This window comes from Colius striatus, chromosome 2 (genome assembly GCF_028858725.1).
Source record: "Colius striatus isolate bColStr4 chromosome 2, bColStr4.1.hap1, whole genome shotgun sequence".
Classification (NCBI taxonomy): Eukaryota; Metazoa; Chordata; class Aves; order Coliiformes; family Coliidae; genus Colius; species Colius striatus.
In genome coordinates this window covers 48,010,558-48,027,381 of record NC_084760.1, presented here as the reverse complement: position 1 = coordinate 48,027,381, position 16,824 = coordinate 48,010,558, and the positions used below count along the sequence as shown (strand labels likewise).

Genomic DNA, 16,824 nt, shown 5'->3' with positions numbered 1-16,824 from the left:
TGCAGGTCCTCTAAGATCACCTTGCAGCCCTCTCTGGCCCTGGTGGAAGTGCCCATGCTGCATGCTGGACCCACGCTGTGCTGCTGGACAAGCTGCAGTTGCAGACTGGCCCACTGAGGATGGCATCACAGCTGATTTCTCTGCACAAAAGAAACAGACTTCAGAGAGCAGACAGCGTGTCAGCAGCCAGATCCCAGCAGGCTGCTGGCTGGAGGGATCTGTGCTGCGCCTGAGAAGCAAAAGCACCAAGGTGGTTTTGTGCAGTTTTTGCTGTGCTGTAACTTGGGCTTGCAGGGAGCACAGCTGTAACTGCAGAGACCAACCAGCTTGTTTTGCCAGCTAACTTTCATTTTTTAGGGAAGTACATTAAAAAAAAGAAGGGCTGTTAGGGAAATAAAAGAGTTTCTAAAAGCTGCTGCATAACAGCATGGTTAAGTGCAGGGCAGGAAGGGCTGTTAAACCCACGCTGCTAGCAGGTCAGCCATCCCTCAGTGCTGTAAGCTGAGTACCTTCCAATGACCTGCTCACTCTAACAACTCAATTAACAGCTACAGGTTTCTCTCTGCCCTCCAGCTACTGGAGGAAAGAAGTGAGACCATGACTCAACATGTAAAATCGCAAGTGAGAAAACCAGTGCCCAGCTCCTGCCCTGTGGGACTATCCCCCACCCCGAGTGTGAGCCTTCCCCACAGCACCCACCTGCCACACTCACTGGGAAACAGCTGCGATGGGGCTGTGGAGTCAGCAGTCCCAGAAAGGGGAGATGTGCTGTGATGAGACAGGAACCCAGCAGCAAGGTAGAGGACCTGTCAGAAGGCAGCTGCAAACACGTGCCAGAGAAGCAAGGCACCATGCTGGCTGCAGCCTCTCTGCTGAGGATGGAAGCCCAGCGTAGGGCTCACCTCTGGCTCTAGAGCAGAGCTGGGCACACAGGGCTGCACCCCACAGCAGAGGCAATACATGGAGGCTAGTGTCCTCCATGGCCTCAGCACAGTCAGCTCCCATGGGTGCAGGTGACACTCACAGGTGCTTGACACAGCCCAGACCAGCTTCCCTCATCCCAACAACAGGGGCACCCTGAGCCCTGTCAGCCCTCAGCAGAAGGAACAAGTCCCTCAGGGCCAGCAGCTGCAGGCCCCATGGGCACAGGTCACAGCCCAGGCAACCTCTCTGCAGGCATCACGGCAGAGACACAGTACCATGGCAGCCCGTGGCAGCAACACTCAGACCTCAGGGACACCAGTAAAAAACTGAGTTTATTTCCCTATAAAGGCAGAGCTTTCCCTTAAAAACCAGCTCGTTTCACTCATGAGAGGGCATGGGGCGGAGCTGCGGGGGCAAGGCCTTCCTCCCTCACTCCTCCAGGCCAAGAGCGATGGCTCGCTGGGGGTCATGCACGCCAAGCAAGTCCCCCACTGCCACTGCGAGGAGCAGGGCGAGGCGGGTGGGACACAGCGCAGGCCCTCAGGCTGGGAGCACTGCTCATGCAGGCAGAGAGCGGGACAGGGAGTGGGCGCCGCGGGCTGTGTGGCAGCAGTGCCAGCTGACACCGTGCCTGGCAGGCAGCGGCAGGGGCAGTGCCAGGCACTGTCTGGCCCGGGTGCAGGCACAGGGTGAATCCTGAGTGGCTGGTCATTGTTGCGGAGATTTGGCTTAGCCCAGGGGAGTCTTGGGGCCAGCAGTCCTGGGGCCAGCTGTGGGGAGGTCTCCAGCCTCTCCCAGCCCCTTCCAGCTGTCTGGGGGCTGCCCCACACGGTAGCACAGTAGCTGTGCAGTAGGAGAGCTTGCTCTAGGCACAAGAGGTGCTGACTCTGAAAACCAAGAGGGAGGAAGACCCATAAGGTGTGCGGTTGGGAACCCAGCACAGCCTGCAGGGGAAGCAGACCTCCCCAGGTGAGCCATCAGCCCCCTGCCCCCTAAGAGGATATGCTGAGGGATGTGGCAAAGCAGCACTGAAGGAAGGAACTTACCAGCTGGGCTGTGGGCTCCCATTGCCAGCTCCTCCATGCTGCTTTGGAAGAGAACAGAGCACCCATCATACCCTACGGCCTGCTGAGAGACACAGTGTGCTCATGGCCCTGCAGTGCAGGCATAGCACAGCACTACCAGGCACGGCATGCAGAAGGCCCTGCCCCACATGCTATTCAGCCTTTTCTCCAGGCCAGCCCATCCCATGGCTGCAAAGCTGTATCTCCTTCCTGTCAGGAGCTCCCTGTACGAAGGACTGCCAGGTCTCAGGCCACATGCACAGCTCCGGCCTGGGCACACGCTGGTTCTGGCTCAGCATCGGGAGCCGTGGCTGCTGTGGCTGCCAGGTAGCAGAGAGCAACCACACAGCCAGGCCTCTCACACCCATCACCATGGGCACTTCTGCCAAGACCTACGAGTTAATCCTTCACTGCTGCACTGGTACCATCAACTCCTCCCAAGCACAGGACTGACATCAGCAAGCTCAGCCCCAGAGCACAGAGAAGTCAGCATGACCAGAAAGCTCAGCACCAGCCCCCAGTGCACCCAGGAGTCGGCATGACCAGGCCTCCACCCAGGCCCAAGCCCCAGGGAAATCAGCGGAAGGAAAGGGACAACTCCGAGTCCCACCTGAGAGACACGTCTGGCTGGGCTGGCCTCAAGAAAGACTGACAGAAACAGAACAGGCAACATCTCTGGGTATATCCTGAGGGTCAGCATCTGTCTTCCCCACAGCTCCACTGCAAAAGCTCGACTGCAAGATCTGCCCCTCCATGGCTCAGCTCCCTGACCTTTCAGCTTGAACACTCAGCTGACAGAGGCAAAGCAAGCTCCTCCTTGCTCCCATGCAGATCTCCTCAATGCTTCCACCATGCCAGTCCCACCCCCAGCAGCTCCCCTTGCATGGGGTGCAGAGAAGGAAACAAGACAGGGTTCATCAGGGAGACCCCTGAACACGAGCGGCAGCTCACCACATACCCAGATAAAGTTTCGCCGATGTTATCATCTTCCTCCTCCTCTTCCTCCTCCTGGCAAACAAACAAAACAAAACAAAACCCCACCATGACACCTCACTGCCTGGGCAAGTCCTAGCCAGGAGCAAAGCTGGGCTGCCCAGAGGCTGTTCTGTAGCAGCAGGGCAGTCCCTGGCCCCTTCATGAGACACACAGTCACCCACCAGGCACAGACAACGGGTGTGTACAGGGGGAAAACTGGCCCACCCATGAGAAGGCTGTACACAAATGTGAGCCAAAGCACTGCCAGGCTGGGCCACCACTGGAGGCATGAGGCCAAGGACCAAAAGTCCAGAGGCTCAGGGGCAGGGACACGGTGAGAGCAACAATGCTGGCAATGCTCTGACTGGCTTTGGACATGCAGTAGGTGTTGTGCAGATGGGCAAGGCTGAGCCTTAGCCCAGGCTGGCAACATGATGACCAAAGGGTCCTCTCCTTCAAAGACAGCATCTCTCCCCTAGCCATGGCACCAAGTATGCAGAACAGGTGTCTGTCTGACAGTGCTAGCAGAGCAGGGCCCGAGGGTTGCAGCAATGCTGGGCCTGATGAGAGCTCCTGGAGCAAAGATCACCTGAGGAACCGCACCTGCTTGTGAGCCAGATAGAGCACAATGCCCTTCTCATATCAGGCTGCCATCTGAGAGGGGGGCTGCACAGGTATTGACAGGGTGCTGCAGGGCTGGGAGCAGGGAGCTGTGTAAAGGTTACTCTTTTCCTGCCCTAATGCGGGACAGTTCTGGGGATGGGCCAGATTTGCACATACTGTACCCCAAACTGGTGTCTGAAGGGAGGGCTCCCCGGGGGGGCTGGCTCACTTGATCTGCTGGGCTCACTGCTCTCCAAGACACATGAAGGGTGAAGGGGCTGTTCCTGCCTAGAGCCTGGGACAGGGCAAAAGCAGCAGAGTTAGTGCCTGCAAGCTGGAGAAGGCTGGGCAGGGGATGTACAGGCAGGACCCTGTGCAAGGCACAGACGTCCCTGCTGTGCTTGGGGGAGGGTGCACACAAGAGTGTGGGATCATTGCTCAGGGCAAGTACAGTAGGGCCCTGAGCTGTGCTACACAGAAGTGCACGGATAGCAGGAAGCACCTCCCCTGCCCCAGGCAGTGACAGGGAAGCTCCCCATGTGGGGCAGCAGCAGGGAACACAACAGCAGGGACAACACTTGCCCTGCTTGGTGTGTCCCACCAGCGAGCCAGCTCTCCTCACACAGCCCAGGCCAGGGTACCACACTGGAGACCCCAATCCCAGGGCTAGGCAGAGGGACATGTTTGAGAAATTCCTCCTACCTGCATGTGCTGCTTCCCAGAGATCCAGTGCCATCTGGAAGGCCTGGGCCACCGTCAGAGTCACAGCCTGAGCCTGTGTACAAGAGAGGGGGAATGTCTGCTTCCATCCAGGCCCTCAAGCCATGACAACTCCTACTGCCATGAAATCTGAAAGCCTCAAGACCTCCCTTGCTGCCCTTCTGTGCAGAGCACACAGGGAAGAACAGGGCTCAATGCTGTGCCTGTGGGCCAGCCATCCCCAAGCAGAGATCCCAGACATGGGAATCTCCTTTGGTCCACCACCTGCCTCTGCAAGGTGTGAGCACATGTGCTCTCTGGCTCCACTTCCAGCTGAGGTGCACAGAGGTAAGGGCCTCCTCTCTCTTTGCAAAGTAGGAGAAGGAAAGGCCCTTGCTCCCAACCCTTACCTCACATAGCCAAGAGCAGAAGGGAAGTGCTTACAATCTTCTTCTTGGGCGAGAGGAAGGCATGGCACTCCAGTGCCCCACTCTCCTGGCTCTGGGCAACGTAAGCGAAGACTTTGTTCTGCAGCTTGTCTGTTGTGCAGTAGGAGATCCTGCAGGCAGAGAAGAGCTGCTCAGGGCAATAAGAAACATGAGCACACCAACACCAGCAGTGCTGGCCATTCCAGGCCTCCATCTGCCTCAGATGACCCAGCACCTACACCTAAAGCACAGCCAGCAGCAGTAAAAATACCCACAGCAGCTCTCACAGCAAGTGCCTTCAGCCAGCCCCAGTAAGCTCCAGTCTATGGCACCCTCACGCCACTGTGGCCAGAGGGGTCCTATGTCAGTGGAAAGACAGACCTGCCCTAAGTCCAGGGCTTTCCAACTCTCACCCACAACATCCTGCTGAAATGCCAGAAGAGACAAGCTGGGCCCGGGGAAGACAAATGGACCAACCCAGAACTCAAGGCTGCCTAGGACCCTGCTTGCATTCAGCCCCAAGCAGTGCTGGGGGGCAGTGCCAGGGGGCACAGCTGGGAGCAGGCACAGGCTTCAGGGAGTAAGAGGAAGAACTAAGGTGTCACTGACAAAAGGCCCAGCCTTCTCTGGCTTCTCAAGATCCCACTCCCTAGTCTCCATCTGGTTGCTGGGAAATGTCAAGGCCTTCCACATGCCATGCTCACCTGTAGATGGAGATGTTCTCAACCATCTCTTTTGTGTCTGCATCCTGCAGTGAGATTCCCCTTGGAGACACTGTCAGAATCACCTTCTGGAACTTGCGAGCTCCCACTCGTGCCTGGCAGTGGGGAGATACCAGACACCTCTGCAAATCTGGCAAGCATTCTCACCCCCCTTGCTGGCAGGAGTCACTCAGGTTCTGCACAGAGTGCTACCCACTTGGACCCTTGCTGCAAAAGCTCCTGCTGTTGGGATGGGAAAGCACAGCCTGGTGATCAAGTGTGTCCTGCACAGAGCAGCTGTGGAACATGTTCACACTGTTCCACACATACAGGAAAGGACAGCCCCCGCCTCCCCCAGGAACTCCCCCTGCTCTCCATGCTGCCACGGCCATAGCCTCAGGCTGTGTTCCCAGCACTGACACAGCCATGGCTGTCCCACAGAAGGCAGCTTCCCCTCACAGCTTGCAGGCAGAGGCCAGGCAGCCTCCTGCGTGCCACCCTCCTCTTGAGCACAGCATGGTCCCTCACTGAGGCCCAGGGCTGGGACAGCAACACTTCCCAGCACTCAGGAGCTGAGCTCTGAACCGTCTCCTCTCCACCCTGGCACAGCAGGGCCCCAGGGCCAGCTCCTACCGTGGCCATGATCCTCCGGATGGCAGCAGCAGCCATGTCTTCTCCTTTGGGCTTTTCTACCAGTGTCATGCCTAGATACTTGAGTGTGAAGCACATCCCCTCAAGCAGCGGCTCCTGCATATCAGCCCAGCTCTCGGGAAGTTCTGCAAAGACGAAATGCCTCAGAAGCCACATGCCAGCAGCCCCACAGCTCGTCCCAGCACAGCCACCCCACCTTGTTGCAGCTTTGCTGCTCCTGGCAGCAGTGCTGGTACACTCAGCAGGGCACTCTCCTGGCTTTGTGACATTCTTGGGAGAGGACAGAATGAGAGGACAGTTGAACCTCAAAGGTTTAGTCCTTCATCCCTGGAGGTACGGATTATCAGCACACATAGTAAGCTCTTGCATATCTGCATAGGGCCTCAGATGCTGCTGTGTTCACTGCTATCTGTGAAAACCCTGCATCCCTGGGTCTCATCTACTTCACTACAAGTAGCATGTTCTCTGTACTGCATTCATCTCACCCACCTGAGATGCTGGCACACCTCAGGAACAGCAGCACTCGCTGTTACACTCAGATAAAAATCCCCAAGTTGTCTCAGTGTAACCAAACTCAAGCCCTTTGGTTGCAGTGATTTGCAGCAGCAGGCTGCCAGGGAAGGGGCAGCTTATCCAGCACTCATGATCCAAGCTGAGGTGACTGGGAAGCAACTGCACCACCAAGACCCTTTGTTAAGGAAGAAAGAGCTCAGGCCAGTATTTCAAGGATACAAAACTAGCTTCAGGGAAAACAATGTTTCAGTGATGAACTCCAGCACACAGAGGGATGAGAACTTCCACCTGGAGCATTACTTTTCAGGTCACAGAATTAAAGGGACATTGGCTTCTGTCTCCTGTATCCTTTCTTTTCAAACCCCACAAAAATAAAATAAAGGGCAGAGTGTCTATTCATTCAAGAGAGAGTGACTAGGGACAGTTCTCAGCATCTTCAACTTCCTTCAGAAGCCAGTTTGTTTCACCAGCATGTTCGGCCACCCAGGAGGTGCAGTGGTGAGAGAAGGGGCCCTGGGGGGGTCTCACTGCCACTGCCAAGACCCAGTGGGTCTCACTGCCACTACTGTCTGCAGAGAACACAAAAAGCAAGCACTGCAGAAGCATCCTCTGCTCCCACATGGCAAGGACGTGGGCTTCAACAGAAAGTTCATTCCCATTAAAGTTTTAGTTCTCAGACTACTGTGCCACACATAAAGGAATAATTACCTTGTGCCAAGTACTTTCTGGTGGTAATTTTCAAGGAGGGCTGAAGCAGATGTTGACATACATTTACTTTCCTCAAATCCCAAAGAGCACATAGACAGTGAGAAAAAAGATAGGCAGGAAGGACAAGACACAGCAAGTCACAGTCTCTTCTTGGGGATCGAGCCCACAGAGGAGGGAAGGAATAGGAACATGCTCTGCTGCAAACACCAGGTTTGCACGCTTCCCTGGGAATTGTCCAAGTATCTACTGTTTGCACTAAGCTAATACTTTTCAGGGTTATTTTTCATCTGTTTCCTGGGATTAGCTCCCTGAACATTACTGGCACACTTGCAGAAGGCTCTGACTCACAATTAGAATAACCTTTTTCCACAGGGAAATCAGGCGACCTTATTTGCACAGCATACTCCTGCATAAATGACAACTACCAGGGAACTCACTTGGTACCATGCAGGCATCAGGGACTTCTGCCCAGGGCAGAACAACGCTGCCATCACAGAACCTTGAGTGCAGCCCACATGCACCGGGGCTGCTGGAGTGAGCTCTGCTGCTTCAATGAAGCCTTTGGGCAGCCATGACTGAGAAATCTCAGGCAAGAGGAGGATGCTGACAGGTCTGTGGGGTCAGTCTGACTGTGCCACAGAGAGCACAGCAGTCAGCCTGCAGCAACCAACGATCTGCCCTGCCACACTCGCTGCATGCGCATTTGTGCCTGCGGACAACCAGGCGCCGAGATTCGGGGCGGCTGAGGCCTGCACAGGCTGTGGAGGGTGCCCACGGAGAAGGTACCGCCTGCTCCAGCAACTGGCACCGCCGGCACCGCCTGTCACAGCCGCTCGAGGCCTTTCGGCCCACCGGCGCGAGTGACCTCAATTCAAAAGTGGGGCAAGAGGCTGTCAGCGCGGGGAGCGAGGCAGGAGTGTCGGACAAGCAGCCACCGCGCCGCAGCCCTCCCGGCCCGCGGCCCCACGGCGCGTCCCCAGCCCCGCCGCTGCCCCACAGCCTCCCCCCGCTGCCGCCAGCCCGCCGCCCCGCCACGGCCTGCGTCCCGGCCCCGCAGCGCCGCCAGCCCCCCCCGCGCCGCCAGGCCCCCCGCTGGCGGGCCCGAGGTGAGCGAGATACGCGCCCATGGCCAGAGCGCTGACCCTTCCACCCACTCGCCCGCCCGCGCCCCGCAGCCGCGGTCCGCACTCACTGCGCCGCCGGCGGAGCCCCAGGCCGTGCCGGGCGAGGCGCGGGCTCCGCAGCACGGCGCGCCCCGCCGCCCGCAGCGCCTCCATTCCTGAGCGGAGCCGAGCCGAACCGAGCCGCAGCACTGCCCGCCGCTGGGCTCGGCGCGCTGACGTCATCGGCGGCGGAGGCGCCGTGGTTGCCGAGGCAACGGGAGGCGGGGCGAGGTGGGCCCGGCGGGGTCGGTTGCGCGGGCCCGTCCCGCTCCCGCTCCCGGTCCGGGCTCCGGCCCCGGCCGCGGCGTTCGGCGCGATGCAGCTGCGGCACGTGCGGACCCTGCTGGCCCCGCAGGTAGCGCCGGGCCGGGACGAGGCGGAGTGCGCCAGGAGGGGGGAACGGGCCGGGCCGGGCGCGGGGTGGCGGGGCTGGCGGCGGCGGCGCTGAGCCTGTGTGTGCCCCGCAGGCCGGGACCGCGCGGGTGACCTGCATGGCCTGGGCGGCCAGCAGCGCCCGGTTCGCCGTCTGCACCGCGGACCGGGTGGTGCTGCTGTACGACGAGCAGGGCGAGCGGCGCGACAAGTTCTCCACCAAGCCCTCGGACGCCAAGGTGAGGGCCCGGGGGCCGCGCTGCGCCCGCCGGGGACTGCTGCGACGGTGCACGGCCGTCAGCGGGCCGGCCAAGGGCCCGGCTTGCCTCGGTGGTTCACGCTGCCGTCCTCTCCCACAGTATGGCAGGAGAAGCTACGTGGTCAAAGGCATGGCCTTCTCCCCAGACTCCACCAAGATCGCCATCGGCCAAACAGACAACATCGTCTATGTGTACAGGATCGGAGAGGAGTGGTGAGTGGTGGCAGGGTGCTCAGTGCCCCTGAGTAGAAGGCACGGGATCTTTCCCGCCCTGCAGAGGACTTTTCAGGTCCGGGTGCTGCCCATGTCAGAGCCCTGGCCTGGTCCTCAGCCTGACGCATGCTGTCTAATCTGCAGGGAATCACTCAGATGTTTCTGTCGTGAGCAGCAGATAGGATTTACTTGAGGAGCCCTGAGCGAGCGTGCACCATCTGAGCTTCTGTGGAGCTGTAGCTGTAGAGCCTGTGCCGCTCTCCCGTTTTGTACATGTGCAACTGTGGCACACACCTGCCTCACTTCAACCTCTTTTGTTGGCATGTGTTGTGCTAAAGGTGCTCAAAAAGGCAGGTCATCAGAATTTTGGAAGCTCAGAAGTTTGTGGGGTTTATTTTTCTGCCAAAAGTTGGCTTGTGGTAGACAACTGGTGTACAAAACTTACATGGCTTGTATTTGGCGATAGTAAAATAGACAGAATACAAACAGTAGAGTAACCAGATTGGGTAGTATTAGCAGCTTTGCTGGTAGTCATTTCTGTCTACCTTTTTTTCTGCAGGGGTGATAAGAAGGTGATATGCAACAAGTTCATCCAAACGGTGAGACCCAGGCTCTTGTTTAACTCCATTTTCTCCAGAATATATTGGATAAAAGCAATTAAATGTCTCCCTACTCATGCTCACAGATGTGCTTGACCAAACTGTCCGTGGTACTTGATCTCCAAAAGATGCAGGTAGATCCTAAGATAATCTGTGTATTTTGAGCCATCCATTACTCTCCAAGCTTCAGAGGCCTCATTATGCCTGAGTACAACACAGGAATTGTTGAATGCAGTCAATTACAAAACTTTGGGAGGTACTTTAGGCATCAGTGGACAGAAAGTTTTTATGGAGTTGAAAGGGAAAAGTAGAGGAGACAAGACATAAGCAGAGCTGCTTCTGATGGAGTTGCTGGAGTTCCTCTTCCAGGCTTCCTCAAGCTGTCTCTCAGGGCAACAGCAACCTCAGCCTCTGGGTTGAAAGCATACCTCAGGGTTGGCTTGTGGCCTGTCAGTGTGGCTCCTTTTAGGGCAATTTAGGAAGGCCCTCTAGCCTCTCTGAACACTCAGTCCTGGGAAGCCCATGTTGGTCTGGTGTTAAGTGAAGAAAGCTGTTGGTCAGCCTTTGTTTCTTTGTGGCTGAGCTGCTGAGATGAGTAGCCATGACACTGGAGCAGAGTGTCACCAGGAAAAGAGAGGAAGAGCGGCTCGGTGTCTGCTTGTTCCTTTCCTGAACACTGTGGTGATTCAAGATGTGAGTAGCTGTAGCCTCACTAGAGAGTCCTTTCATTGTTTATTGCTTGCAGCCTACCTGCTGCCAGGACCAGCATCATGCCCCCATGTCTCTCCTTTGCTCGCAGGCTGGGAGGAGGCTGCTTGCCTCCCTTGAGCTGAGAGGCTGTGTGCAGCATACATAGGGTTTTCTTAATTCATTTTTAATGTAGTGATTCATTTCTCTTTTCTCCCATTCTCTCATTTTCCCATTTTCCTCATGCCTTTTTGACCATTTCTATCATCATAAATGCTATATGTGTATTTTTTTACCAGTGTCTGGTTTTCTCCCTTAACTAAATCTTGGGTTTTACAAATTTTTGATGTGTTCAGTCAGTATGAGATCATTTATTGAGCCCTTTCCCACTCCTGCCATTTGCAGGGCTCATTGGGCACTCTTATACATCTTATGAACACAGTGACACTGTTCAACTCTGAAGGCAAGCAAGATGTCCCACTAGAGGGTCAGGAGGAGTGTTGGCAAGTCTGACTTCTTTACACTAGTAGAGCTCTGAGCAGTCTGACATCTTCACACTAGTAGACTTTTTTACACACTTACTACTTTGTGAGACTTGTTTTTAAGCTACCAGTGGGCTGCTTGTGTTTGTATTGGACTGAAAATAAGGACCTGGCAGATAATCACAAAATGACAGAATGGTAGGTGTTGGAAGGGACCTCTAGAGATCATCCATTCCAACCCCTCTGCCAAAGCAAGTCCTCCTAGATCAGGTCACACAGGAACACATCCAGGCGGGATTGGAAACCTCCAGAGAAGGAGACTCCACACTCTGTCTGGGCAGCCTGGGCCAGGGCTCCCTCACCCTCACAGTAAAGAAGTTTTTTCCTTAAGTTTAAGTGGAACTTTTTGTGTTCCAGCTTTTGTTTATTACCCCTAGTCCTGTCACTGGACACTACAGAAAAAAGTGTTGCCCCATCCTCTTGACATACACCTTTTAAGTACTTGTATTAAAGAGATGCCCCCTCAGTCTTCTCCAGGCTGAACAGCCGCAGGTCCCGCAGCCTTTCCTCCTCACAGAGCTGTTCCAGTCCCCTCAGCATCTTGGTAGCCCTGCACTGGCCTCTCTGCAGCAGTTCCCTGTCTCTCTTGAGCTGGGGAGCCCAGAACTGGACACAGGACTCCAGATGAGGCCTCACCAGGGCAGAGGGGAGGGGGAGGAGAACCTCCCTCCACCTGCTGCCCACACTCTCTTCATGCCCCCCAGGATGCCACTGGCCTTCTTGCCCACGAGGGCACATTGCTGCTCGTGTTTATTTGCTGCCCATCAGCACTCCGAGGTCCTTCTCTGCAGAGCTGCTCTCCAGCAGGTCACCCCCAGCCTGTCCTGGTGCATGAGGGAAATACATAAATGTCTGGGAAATGGATGTAATAAAAAATTTGTCTTGATCATTGGTTGGACATCGCCAACATATCAGCTTATATATCCAGGGATATTTTGGTATGTCTGTTTGTAGCTGTGTTTACTGATGTGAATGGTAAGAATGGGGGATAGAAGGTGAGATGAATAAATGAGGGTGTACATATGTCTAAAGCAGGCCCAGGTGCTTAAACTTGGACAGATGAGCTAGTGAGGCTGGTGGTGGTGGCACAGAGCCAAACACCAGCTGCCTTACTGACTTACATTTATACGTGAAGTTTTTTCATTAAGTCTCTGGGCTGTCTCTTATTCATCCCAGCCCCCACTTCAGATTTTGAGAATACCTTTGCTTTGAACTTAAGGAACCTGTTTCTACCTGACCTACTTGGTGGCATCTGATAACTGTCTTGCTCATAAATGTAAAAATAGACTATTTCTGATGCACCAAATGAAAATCCAATGTACAAATATTCTCATATCTGCTGCAGGAGCTGGCAGAGTCAAGTTATTGTTATGTTTCATACTTGTGGTTGCAAAAAAAAATCGTTTAAAATAGCCATGATTTTGTACCTTCAACAATAGCCTGTGGAAAACCGTGCATCTGATCAAAAAGTGATCTTCTCAGAAAGGCATCTCTACTGAGTATAACTTTTGTACTCTGCTTTAGCCCTTCTGACGGTTACTTTACCCCAGCTCACTGTTATATAGTTTAAGCTTCATCGGGAGGGTCTCAATTCTACTTGAAAGTTCATCAAATGCCCCCATCTGTCTTGGTTTGAGGAATCTTACTGTTCATGAGCTGTCTTATATAGCAATGGGGCAAAAAGTGGGGTGGAGCTCTTATCTCTCTTTTTACCTCCTCCTTGGCAGAGTGCTGTGACCTGCTTATCGTGGCCAGCGGAGAATATCATTGTCTTTGGTCTTGCCGAAGGAAAGGTAGAGAAACTTTTTGTTTGCCTGTTTTTCTTTTCCATACAGGGGCTACCAGGGCCTGCAAGCACCTGGGGCTGCAGGGTAGGAACCATTCACTGTGGGGCACCGGGCACGGAAAGGCAACAGAGAGATTACATGCTGACTTACTGGTTACACCACAGTTTCCTGGTTCTGGTTCCCAGTTAGTCCTTGGAGATTCCACTGAATCATTTGGTCCTTTTACTGAGCCTTTCAAGAAATGTGGAAGTGTCACTCCAGCTTTACCACTTCTCATCCTACTTACTGGGAAGCAATGAGCTTCCTGTGATTTCTAGTACTGGTAATGGACTGGGAAACCTCTGGGGATGTTACAATGGGGGACATCCACATTCTGTAGACAGAAGCAGCATTGATCAGATTCTCTTTCTCAGGTTCGTTTAGCCAATACAAAGAACAACAAATCTTCCACCATTTATGGGACAGATTCCTATGTGGTCTCACTAACTTCCAAGTGAGTATGGCATTGCTTTAGCCTACGCTGCTCTGGTTCAGTCTCCTCCCTTCTATTGACCTTGGAATAACTGATGGCAGCATGGGAGGTTGCCAGAGCGTCTCTCTGCAGTCAGTTCCTTCTTGAGATGTCAAAATACTGTGCTTTCCAGAAAGAATTCCTTCCTAAAATCTGATACCTGTGTGACCGCACCACACATATACAATTCAGCATGCAAGTCCCTTGTGAGACTGTGTACATATGTTCATTTATTTGAACCCATTACTATATAAAGATTAAATTTGTCAATTTCATCTAGCTAATTACTAACATTAGTGAAGTTACAGGTTAAAAGAAATGTAAAAGGATTCTGCCAGATAAAACTGTGGCAAGACTATAATTAGGAAAATAACCATTGAGGGCAATTTTCAATTATTTTAATTAAGATTTCATTTTAACTACTTTAATATCCTTTACCTAAAAAAAATAAGCTATATTATGGTCCTAGCAGGGACATTTTCACTAAATCTGTGTCAATCTGCTTTTTGAAAACCAAATTTTAAAACCCTAAAGCTGGTCTAGGACTCTGCCTTCTTACTGCTGAGAAACGCCTCTAAAGTTTGTCTGCCTTTGTCTCTATTCCAGAAGGTTTCTATTTCTTCTTTCTCCTTGCGCCCTGCCTCCTTCCTCCACCTCTCTTCCCCTTTTCCCCTCCTCTTCCTCTCCCCAATCCTCCACCCTGCCCCGCTGACTCTCTCCAGCTCTGCTTTTATTTCTAAACGAAGTTCACGCTGTCATTTCTGTGGTGCCAATGACAAATCTGGGATTGCAGTCAGCAGAAGACAGATGCATGGTTCCTGGATCGCTACAGTTTTCATAGAATTGACATTCTGTTCTTGAATCATCGTGAAAGAGTGTTCTTTCATTGCATCAGGCCTGTTTCTCCTTCCTTGCTCTCCTCTCCGTGCTTGTGTCAGGAGAGCAGAATGCTACAAATAATGGACTTAACCCTGGAATGTTTGTCCAGGTGTGTTTTTTTCTAAATTGTGTTGCTTTTAGGGATTCCTGGCATCACAGTATCCAGCCTCACTTATGGAACCCTTCTGATGCAAGGACTGTTTGATACACCTTGCTGTAAGAAGTTGTGTGCATAGTCATTATGCCACTTCAGGTTACTCAGCCTTTCTCTATTTTAGTAATACAGATAGTTTGTTGTTGTGATTTTACTTGATGAAGATACTTAACTGTCCACTCTCCTTTTCACTATCCATACTTTTGTCTTCTTTGTTTTTACAGATATCAGTACAGGTACTAGATATTTTTGTGTTTGTCACCTAGCTTGTCTTTGTGAAGGTTCCTTTGGTGAGGAACATCAACAATGACCCTGGCACTGGCTTCTCTGGGCAGGTATATGAAAATAAAGGTGCAAGTTTTACTGCAATATTGCATCATCCTGTCTGTGTTTCTTCACAGTGTGTCAGGGAAGGGAATCCTGTCTGGCCATGCTGATGGAACCATTGTACGCTTCTTCTTTGATGATGAGGGCTCAGGTGAATCACAGGTATCAAAGATCCTTCTTCAATGAGCAAAATTCCTGTTTGCACAGCCTACTCCCTAGCTCAAGATATCTGGAAAGGGATCAGACTGTGGATGGAGTGCAAGTCTGGAGAGAAGCTGTGGTCTGTGCTTGCTGGGATAGCTTTTATGGAGCCATGATGAAGACAGACCAGCGACTAGGTGCTCTGAAATACGCTGAGTGTGGTGGTCAGGGGGAAGTTGCATTTCTGTGTATGAGACATAAAGCTTTTAAGGTGTCTGGAGAGATCTGATGTTAGAATGTTCAGGAGAATGATGCTTGAAGGAATCGAGTTCCAGGGAACAGCTATTGTCTTCTCAGTAAGCAATGTATAGTTATCCCAGTTAACCCTGAATCCCAAGTTCACACTCTGTGAACAGGATACTTGAGGCACCCATCATTTCTTCTGAGCCTCCTGCTCCTCTGCAAAAGGAGTAGCTTCTGTGCTTCTAAGCTGTGGTGAAAGGAGTGCTCTTCTCACTCAGAACTTTTCTCTCCAGGTGAAGCACTTTGAACATGTCTGCACTCTACCATGACATGCTCAAGGCCCCTATATACTCTGCTATATTAAAGGTGCATCCCAGTCTAGGTACTGGTACTGGTCTTCATATTGGTATCAAGAATCTTTTCTCTCAGTTAAATGAATGGACTAGTTGGTATGTCTCTCAGTTCTGGTTTCTGTCTACCTTCCTTCAGACTGGGGCAGGGAGAGTGAGGCCAATGAGCTGGGTTCTATGGAAGGGCCTGATGCTGTCATTGGGACAGCTGAATACAGAGGCTAGCTCGGGGCTAAAGCCATTCAAGTTTTTAGATTGTTCTTTCTTGTCTATTGTAGGGTAAGTTGGTGACTCATCCTTGCCCTCCTTATGCCCTTGCCTGGGCTTCCAACAGCATTGTGGCTGCAGGCTGTGATAAGAAGATTGTGGCTTATGGGAAGGAGGGCAATGTGATCCAAACCTTTGACTATAGCCGGGACCCATCCGAGAAGGAATTCAGCACAGCAGCTGCCAGTCCTGGTGGCCAGTCCGTTGTCATTGGCAGCTATGATAGGTATGGTGTCTGGTGGTAAAGTCTCCACATATGATGCTTTCCTCTTCAGCCATACACAGTTCTTCACGTCTCTGCTTTCTCATCTGTCCTCGCAGGTTAAGGGTTCTGAACTGGAGCCCACGCCGCAGTGCCTGGGAGGAAGGCAAACCCAAAGAAATCGCTCACCTCTACACCATCACAGCTCTGGCGTGGAAGAGGGATGGCTCCCGCATCTGTGTGGTTCGTACCCTCAGCAGCAGCCCGGAGCCCACCAGCCACACACCTCAGTATACTACTGAGGACAGAGAGAGAGGATGGAGGGAGAGAGGGTTTGTGAGCATGGCCACACCATCACCTAGGTGTGCAATGCCAAGTGCTCAGGCTGGGTTCTTGTGCAAGGGACACTGTTGCAGTCAGATGTGCAGTGTGCAGAAGCTGTAAAATGTCATGGATGATTGTGTAATGCCTCATTGGCAGCAGCAGTCCTCTTTTCTTCACAGAAGCATAATTAGGTCAGCATAGCTTCTCAAGAGCAGTCTCATGAGCGTTCTTTCCTCCGAGCACCTGTGAGAAGCAGCGTAAAAATTGTTCTGTTACTTATACTCTGTGCTTTTCTGAACTGAAAAGTTCAGAGTTGTCTTTCTTCTACTTTCAGCTGTTGGACCTTGACCTGCTTTTATCAACTAAGTTAAATAATTCTTTAATGGTCTTTAAATTAATCTTTCTGAAAATCTATCTGTATTAAGTTGAATAACTTTCTAAAGTACCTAAATTATTTAAGAAGCTTGCTATTTACAACTTTTCTTTAACAGCTTTTGCATTGTTTTTATGTTCAACAATCACGAATCCTTGAAATATT

General features: G+C 52.6%; 2 protein-coding genes across 7 annotated transcripts in view; one reads left to right on the top strand and one right to left on the bottom strand.

Moving 5' to 3' along the window:
- Window positions 1-1,535: 1,535 nt before the first annotated feature.
- LOC104558056 (low density lipoprotein receptor adapter protein 1-like) lies at window positions 1,536-8,543 on the bottom strand. Of its 2 annotated transcripts, none has more exons than XM_061990144.1 (9): window positions 8,459-8,543; window positions 6,028-6,170; window positions 5,398-5,510; window positions 4,710-4,824; window positions 4,269-4,341; window positions 3,749-3,861; window positions 2,947-2,996; window positions 1,971-2,011; window positions 1,536-1,811 (listed from the first exon to the last, which is right to left on the bottom strand). In XM_061990144.1, the coding sequence occupies exons 1-9, from the start codon at window positions 8,541-8,543 to the stop codon at window positions 1,654-1,656; spliced, it is 891 nt and encodes a 296-aa protein (XP_061846128.1). In that variant the 3' UTR covers window positions 1,536-1,653. The 2 variants fall into 2 exon arrangements, with proteins under 2 accessions (XP_061846128.1, XP_061846129.1); XM_061990145.1 differs by having other exon boundaries at window positions 1,971-2,008.
- A 129-nt stretch (window positions 8,544-8,672) lies between these two features.
- Window positions 8,673-16,824, top strand: part of IFT172 (intraflagellar transport 172) — a 38,964-nt gene continuing 30,812 nt past the window's right edge. For all 5 annotated transcript variants that reach the window (XM_061989583.1, XM_061989582.1, XM_061989581.1 and 2 more), the window contains exons 1-9: window positions 8,673-8,784; window positions 8,897-9,040; window positions 9,161-9,273; window positions 9,833-9,872; window positions 12,829-12,894; window positions 13,302-13,381; window positions 14,834-14,921; window positions 15,772-15,986; window positions 16,082-16,205. In XM_061989583.1, the coding sequence (XP_061845567.1) occupies window positions 8,746-8,784; window positions 8,897-9,040; window positions 9,161-9,273; window positions 9,833-9,872; window positions 12,829-12,894; window positions 13,302-13,381; window positions 14,834-14,921; window positions 15,772-15,986; window positions 16,082-16,205 (909 nt within the window). In that variant the 5' untranslated portion in view covers window positions 8,673-8,745. The remainder of the gene's footprint in view (window positions 8,785-8,896; window positions 9,041-9,160; window positions 9,274-9,832; window positions 9,873-12,828; window positions 12,895-13,301; window positions 13,382-14,833; window positions 14,922-15,771; window positions 15,987-16,081; window positions 16,206-16,824) is intronic.

What these genes read in the sequence shown, in the direction of transcription:
- LOC104558056 (XM_061990144.1), bottom strand. Translation starts at nt 8,543, where the DNA reads ATGGAGGCGCTGCGGGCGGCGGGGCGCGCCGTGCTGCGGAGCCCGCGC. An exon ending in GGGGCTCCGCCGGCGGCGCA is followed by an intron (nt 6,171 to 8,458) that starts GTGAGTGCGGAC and finishes TCGTCTTTGCAG; the next exon opens with AACTTCCCGAGAGCTGGGCT. An exon ending in CTGGGAAGCAGCACATGCAG is followed by an intron (nt 3,862 to 4,268) that starts GTAGGAGGAATT and finishes GCCCTGTCCCAG; the next exon opens with GCTCTAGGCAGGAACAGCCC.